Source organism: Dermacentor andersoni, chromosome 2 (assembly GCF_023375885.2).
Source record: "Dermacentor andersoni chromosome 2, qqDerAnde1_hic_scaffold, whole genome shotgun sequence".
Taxonomy (NCBI): Eukaryota; Metazoa; Arthropoda; class Arachnida; order Ixodida; family Ixodidae; genus Dermacentor; species Dermacentor andersoni.
The window spans coordinates 179,085,472-179,093,060 of NC_092815.1; the positions used below are offsets into that span (position 1 = coordinate 179,085,472).

The 7,589-nt window shown below is 53.7% G+C and overlaps 1 protein-coding gene across 1 annotated transcript; it reads right to left on the reverse strand.

Moving 5' to 3' along the window:
• Positions 1-768: 768 nt before the first annotated feature.
• On the reverse strand, positions 769-7,321 carry LOC126540861 (phosphate-regulating neutral endopeptidase PHEX-like). Its single transcript, XM_050187689.3, has 2 exons — positions 6,927-7,321; positions 769-4,651 (listed from the first exon to the last, which is right to left on the reverse strand). The coding sequence occupies exons 1-2, from the start codon at positions 7,241-7,243 to the stop codon at positions 2,581-2,583; spliced, it is 2,388 nt and encodes a 795-aa protein (XP_050043646.2). The 5' UTR covers positions 7,244-7,321; the 3' UTR covers positions 769-2,580.
• Between the last annotated feature and the right edge of the window lie 268 nt (positions 7,322-7,589).

A 7,589-nucleotide genomic window follows, 5' to 3' on the forward strand; every position in this document is an offset into this window, starting at 1 on the left:
TTTGGGATCATTGTGACTTCGATATGTCTCCACTGCTGACGGAGGATGCTCATTTCCCAGCACTGGTTAATGCAATCGAAAAGTTGTGTGATGGCAATATCGTGGAGGTTCTGGAGGGTTCTGCTGGTAATGCGGTCATTTCCCGGGGTAGTGTTTCAAGAATGGTTGCGAAGTGCCACGATCAGTTCGACTCTACTGAAAAGGCTCTCAAAGTGTTGGCGGCGCCAGTATGGCTGTAGGTTGATGGAGCAAGTTGTCGATCCAGTTCGATCCAGTCAACTTTGCTTTGACAGCTTCGAGGGCTGCCTGCTCTCTACCGGGATGGTTGTGAATTGGCGGGCAGGTTGGCCGCCATCCGTGCGAGCTAGGAGGGTTTGGAAGGGAGCCCCCGTTTTCCGCGTGCCGAGTGTGCCTTGTATTTGGTTGCAAAACTGGTTACAGTTCTGTTGGCCAAGTTGGTCGACATATTCCTAGACCTTTGACTTCGCCATCAAATGCAAAAGCGCTCGCAGTCAACGTCTCTAGATAAAGTCGCAACTGGCTTACTCGCAGCGCCGTTCACCATCGGGATCTCCTCATGTTGCTTCACTTTTTTGAAGTCGTCTCACCCTCAAACTTTTCGACTAGGATCCCTACCTCACTTCACTCACGAGGGTGCCCATGTCTGTTCACAACCAAACAAAAACGCGTGAGGTAGACAATCAGGCCTTCCCTACAAGGAAAAATACATGTTAGAACATTACGAAAGAAGTTGTAGTCATGGTAATGTATATAAATAAGATGCATATATATTGAAGGCAGTTATGTAGAAATTGAGAACATTGACAACACGAGCCAATTATGCGGTTTAGACACATTCTTGAAAAAAGAGAAACGAAGAAACTGTACGCTATAGCTACGAACTATGGGGTAGGAAAACGAGCGAGGAACACTTCCGGTAGAACTCATCTCGCGATGACGGCATACTAGGGTTATGCGGATATTCAAAGTTTCGAATTCGAATCGATTATTACACGCTAACTGTTCGCATTCGTATTCGAAAAGGAACTATTCAGTACTTCGTGTATTTGAAAGTAACCAAATATTTCGCATTAGCCGACCGTTAGCGTCATGTTACTGCTCTCTATCTGAAAAAAACAAACAGAAGCAAGCATCCAAAATTATCAGAAGTGAGATAACGACAAAAATTTTCAAAACAACGTAGAAACAAAACGGGTAATGCAAGCTTTGTTTTCGGTTTCGCGGCGAAAGCCCACATGTAAAGTTGCCACATTTGCTTGTATAGTTTGTCATTTAGCATTTTTGGCAGTCCAGTCAAACAACAGCTTTATCTTTTACATTACGACCAGTGATGTTACCCTTGCAACGGGCCCGTAAAACACGTGTTTCAGTAGCCGTGCACCCCGCCCTCAATACGTCATCGGGGAGGCACCGCAGCCCGGGCAGTTGTTTCAAATCCCGTTTGGGATCCTTGGTGTCGCGGTGCATTCGCGCGCAATCAGACAACACCTTTCGTATTTCTCGTGCTACGAGTAAAGCGTGGAAACAATTACCCAGGGAAAAGCTTTCAATGAAAACGACTGAATTAGTTGTTTTAGGACGCAATAGCAGTTTTCCATCAAAAGTAGCGCACTGAAGTCATGACAAGAAATAAAAACTTGCTCAATTTTATCTAAATAGCCAGATAATTACCGCACGAAAATTATTCTGGCGGCCGAATAGGACTGACGACGCATAGATCTTGCAATTGTATACTGTGCAAAACTTTTAACAGCATAGCTATAGCTAGCTGGGACAAGCTGGAAAATGTCGTTGGAAACTGTGCTGGATAGACGTTTGCTCGTCTTCTTGCTGTCACATTATATGTTTCAGAGTATTTTCAAGTATATCGAGTAGTCCGCATGTTCACCAACGGACTCGATTTGGCAAGACACGAATCAGGTTATAATGCACACGTTCTGCATGGAAAGTCATTCGTTTACCGATGATGCAGGCACTACGAGTGCTACAAGCGAGGCGCATTTTGCTGAGTTTAGCACGATTAAACATGGTGAGACAGTACGCGTATAGATACGGCATCTGTCATAAAGTGCCATTAGAATAGCGCATGGAATCCGGGCATTTTAGTCGGCTGACAAACACTTATGTATAACAGTGATGTCGACGCAAAAGTTCTTGACATTGTATATTGATGTAATTGCGTAAATGTTTGCGTATATGTCAGAACAACGCTGTCCAACAACAGTACAGATAACAATAAAACACTACGAACGAGTGAACAATTAGGACGCCAATGCGGTTAAAATAAGAAAGAGGCGACATGTACCTATTGTCCAAAAACCTAAAGGCCTTGGCGCGGTGTTCAATGGCGTGAGTAATGCGTCGACTACGATTTCGTAACGCAGCTTAGCAGAAAATAAAAATAAAATAAAATTAACAGCAATAAAAAGAAAACAACCAAACATTTGTAAGCGCTAAGTTCAGTGCTACCAAAAACACTACCAAAACGTCACGGCACTAAAAGTTCGTTTCTCTGTCGGCATATAACAAGATGTCACAAAGACCCGTCGGGCGGGAGACTCAACGAGTCAGGGCGCACTTGCCGGCTGGGTTCATGAACGAGCCGGCCTTGCAGCCGAACGCGCGCGCGAACTCCGGCGAATTGCGCAGCGGGCCGTTGACGCGGAACCAGGCGGGGCTGTGCGGTCCCTGGGCGGCCATCTTGCGCAGGAAGCGCTGGTTGCAGCTCTCGCACAGGTTGGCCGCGTACGAGACGAAGAAGAGCTGGCTGGCGTTCCAGCGCTCGAGCAGCGCGAGCCGGTAGTCGGCCGCCACTCGCCGGCTGTCCAGCAGGAACGCGTCGAGCGCCGGCCGCAGGGCCAGGTTGTCCCACAGGTCGGACCACGAGGTGCGCGACGCGTCCAGCTGCGGCCTCTGTTCGCTCCAGGACAGGGCGGAGTACTGGCGCTCCAGGCAGCGTCTCAGCTCGCTCATGCGCTGCGCCAGGCCCGTCCCGGCCGCGTTGCTGCCGCGTTCGAAGTTGTAGGCCCAGTGGTAGACGGCGCGCAGCAGCGGCCGGTACACCCTGGGGCCGGCCCGCGCCATCTGAAAGGGGCGCAGCGAGGGGTCCTCGTTGAGGAACAAGTCGAACACGGGCAGCGGGATCTCGAGCCTCTCGTACGGCGGCGGCAACCGGCTTTCGGCGCTCAGGAAGCCGCCCGTCCAACCCGGGTAGGCGGCCACGCCGGCGCGCGTGCTCATGTGCGCCATCAGCTTCTTCTCGAGCGACTTGCGGATCCAGGTGTAGACGAACTGCGCCGTCGAGAGCCGCGAGTTGCTCAGGTACACGCCGTCCACGTACTCGGCGCGCGTCGTCTCGCTGTCCATGGCGCGCGGCGACAGGGGCTCCCACGAGACGGCGGCCAGCTTGTCGCGCAGGTGCGCGCGCAGCTCGCTGCTCAGCGGGCCCAGCTGCGCCTGGACCGCCTCGAGCAGGACGAGGCGCAGCGCGGACACCAAGTCCTGGACGGCGCCCTCGCCGCCCAGCAGGGACTCGGCGAAGCGGCGCGACACGTGCAGCGGCAGGTTGGGCTCGAAGCGGTCCAGCAGGCGCAGGCAGTAGTGGGCCTGCGGCAGCACGCGCGCGAACTCCGGGTGCCGCGCGTACGCCACCGACGCCAGCTGGTCACGGAGCTCGCGCTTGGCGATGAACGGCGACAGCGCCATGGTGATGCGGAAGAGCAGGTAGCCCAGCAAGTCGCTCGAGAAGCGCAGCAGGTCTCCGCGCGCCAGCCGCAGCAGGTAGTCGGACGAGGCCAGCTTGACGTACGTGCGGGCCGTGATGGGGCGAAGCCCCTTGCCGAACACGCTCTGCAGGAAGCTCGTCCACTCGATGTTCCTCAGCGCGGGCAGGTCGAACACCTTGACCGTGCTGCCGTCGGCGAGCGCCGCGGCGTCAAGCTGCGGCCGGCCGAGCATGAGCGCGAGCCGCTCCTCGAACTGGAGCAGGTCGGCGTCCGTCTGGTTCTGGAAGAAGCCCAGCAGGGGCGCGAAGCTCACGCGCACCAGCTCGTACTCTCGGCGCTCCAGCGGGCCGCGCAGGAGCACGGTGGACGGCTCGCCGAGCCCCACGAAGCGGCGGGTGTCGTTGGGGGAGACCTCCTTGACCACGAAGGGCCGGAAGAGCGCGTCGACGCCCAGTTCGCGGAAGGCGACGCCCAGCTTGCGCGACACCTCGACGGGCGACGGGCGGCGGCGCGCCGTCGACTGGGCCATCCAGGGTCGGAGCCGGGTCGCGTCCATGAACATGGCGCGCAGGGCGTGGAAGAGGTTCGGCTGCGGCCGCAGGCAGTTGTCGATGAGGAAGCGCAGCGGCGGGAATCGGCCGGTCGCGTTGTCGCGCAGCCCCGAGGCGAGCAGCTCGGCGTAGCCGTCCACCAGGGCGGTGTCCACCGAGAGCCGCTCGCTGCTGGGGGGCAGCGGCCGCGCCCGCACCCAGTCGTCGCACACGTACGCGTAGAAGTCGTCGCAGGGGTCGCGGCTGGCGTTGATCTGGCGCAGCAGCCGGCGCGCGTGCTCCACGCACGCCGTCGAGGTGCAGGCGCGGCTGGTCCGCGCGGGTGCGTCGACGAAGGCGTCCTGAAAGCTCGCCCTGCAGTAGAACCACGTGAGAACAGTACTACAGTCGTCAACTTAGGCTCCATTTGGAACTTCGCTGCGAACGGATTCACCAATTTGCTTGAGCCGTCAAGATGGGTTAGATGCTGAACGAAAAGAGCTTGTGGACGATAACGAAAATGCCGCCGAGCGTACGGTAAATGATGACGACTTCGCTGTGCCATGGTCCCACATTGAGACATAGGCGAAGCGCGCAAACACTCTGCACATTTTACTGCGATTGCAATTATGTGGACACGCCAAGCGAATTTCTTGCCTTCGGCGCCGCGGTGAGGTTCCGTATATATTTAGGTATATGTATACTATATGCCACGCCATGCTATAAGACATGCGGCATCTGCTGAGTATACTGCCACACCATTCTATCCCTAAAGTTGCTCTGAGCAGGTCTTACATTCTTTGCGAAATTATTCTTCAGCAATCAGAATGGCAGCCCACAAGCAAATGTCATGAAACAAAACACCGACAGCGCATGTCATTTATCTTAAATATTGTCAGACTTAATATGAAAATGTGCGAACTATTATCGCGGCTGTGCAGGATCTGCCCAGGAAAGAGGTTTGAAACATAGCCCGATACGGAAAAGTGGTGGTAAAGTCGCTAAGAAAGTCGACGGATTTAATTATTAACATAAATAAAATTGTCCGATGGTAGGATTTAAAGAACGGATCCATATCACAACAGGTCGTTTTTACGTAGTCACATAATACCCCTACAACTTGTAGTCTTACACTTCGCGTAATATTCTAACATGTTGCTATCGCATTCATTCTTTCGCCATTATGGCTAAACTGACTTTTTTTTTCGCAGCAACTGGGTACGCACCATGCCGCTAGATCATGTCCTCGTGACTGCACTACAGAATGTATTCGAACTTGAACAGATGATCCAGCGTGGAGGCGTCTAAAGAGCCCGCGCGTTCACCCAGTTCAAACGTTAAGCTCACAGAGCTTCCCATTAAAATCACTAGTGGCGCTGCCATTCTTCAGCTACAGGGTAGCACATGGATTTGTCTGACAAGTGCGGCGATTAAGTTGGGCGAGTTGGTCTAATCTTCGTGGGATGCGGTTTCGGAATAACTTATTATGCTTTATCCGGCCTTCAGTTGGTCCCTTTTTCCAAGCAACATACTTTTTCGTAACTACCGAAGCTAATAAGATTGAGCACTAGCATAATCATTGCAAGCCATTGCACTCATAGCGCGATGCTTTGTTGAATATGATCATTAGCACAGCAAAGAAAATCGTGCGAAATAAGGACGAAGTCGGGGGGGAAATCCATGTACTAATCGTAATTCCCACGTTGGCTGAACTGCCGTGCTTGCGGCTAGAATATACCTAGTGCCAGATTTCTTAGCAGTAAATTTTGTACAATAGTAGCGTTCAGCGGGCTTGGGTGAACCGATCGAATGCACACCTAGCGAAGCTTGCAGTCCGGGGTATAGCTAGCACATGTACAGCGTTCCAAAAACTTTTTTTCATATGTCACCTGTCCTTATACACCCATGAGGGCACCACTAATTTCTTACGTATTAACTAGGGTGTGGTTATTCTGCCGAAAGCCGGCAAGAACGCTCGCAAGAAATTCTTCCGGCAATTCGCAGAAATTCCCAGGTTTGCGAGCACGGGTTCTGACAGCAAGTGTACAAAGCGTGTCATTAAGTAGTACACTTTGGCGGTGCCTCCAGTGCACCAAAAGAGCAACGAGGGCACCAAAGCTGGAATGCGGACTGGTCCGTGGGTTCGGGGCTCACCGAAGCCTCCGAATGCTAAGGGTGTATATCGTGGACAGCCGATCTTTCATATGTGCTAATATCCCCTGGCACGTTCCGGCCTCGGTTGTACCCCACGCAGACCGTCCTGGTTACGGCTTTGATCCTCCTTGGTTGTCCTGAAGATGCTTCACAGGCCACTTCATTCTAATTTTAGGTGGTTTCCTGAGGTCTCCATTTGTCGGTTACATTTTTACAAGCTGGATGATCTCATAGGACCAGATTACACCAGGGATAAAGCAGGCCGCTCCGACCTAGCAGCACTGGGAATCAACTGGGCGATGTACCTGTCCTGCCCTGCCCGACTGCCTACAGAATAGCCCCTTCCTATTAACTTTACGCGCCGTTATATGCGTGGTTCACACGAGCCATAGCTTCATCGCTTCGAGTTCAGGTTACTAGTACAGACGCCTGACGGCAAACGAGGTAACATCGAACTCGGCGAGCCGCAACCCCGCTATGCAGCGATGTCACTCACCGAGGCGCCGTCGCCACCTTGGGCGGCGTACCGCGGTCCGCCGGCGGCGGTTCACCGTCGGCCGTGGTGGTCGGCGGCTGCATGGAAGAGGAGGCGCCGCTGGCGATGAACAGCGTGGCGGTGACGAAGGCCGTGACCACTACCGACGCGAGCAGCAGCAGGGTCGTGGCGACGCTGAGGCTCCACAGGGCCGCGGTCCAGCCACCGCCGCTGCAGCACCGCGCGCTCTTCTGGTCTGGCGGGGGCAGGGGACTGACGGCCCCGTACAGCTCGGCCGGCACGGCGAGGACCTCGCTGCTCGGAAGGTTCTCGGCCATCGCTGTGCAGCGGAATCCGGGGGTTCCGTTCCACGCCGCGAGCTGCGCGCGCGCACGGTTGCGCTCGATGATGATGATGATGATGATGATGTCCTTGATGAGATTGGCGCTTACCCACTCGCGGGGATTGGCCAAGAGTCGGGCAGACTTTACTTATGTGTTCAGAAAATGGGGGTAAGGATCTAAAATTTTGTTACATGAATTTAGGCGAGGGAAAGTCGAAACGGTTCAGTAGATTGTCATGCTACGTAGAGGAAAAAAAATAATTATCTATAATATATCAATGAGGCAATAGAGGAGGAATGAATAGAATATTACGGTCATCAATGAAATCGGTTTGATTCAA

Coding starts and splice junctions, on each gene's coding strand:
- LOC126540861 (XM_050187689.3), bottom strand. CDS start 7,243: ATGGCCGAGAACCTTCCGAGCAGCGAGGTCCTCGCCGTGCCGGCCGAG. Junction 4,652..6,926: donor AAGGTGGCGACGGCGCCTCG/GTGAGTGACATC, acceptor GTTCTACTGCAG/GGCGAGCTTTCAGGACGCCT.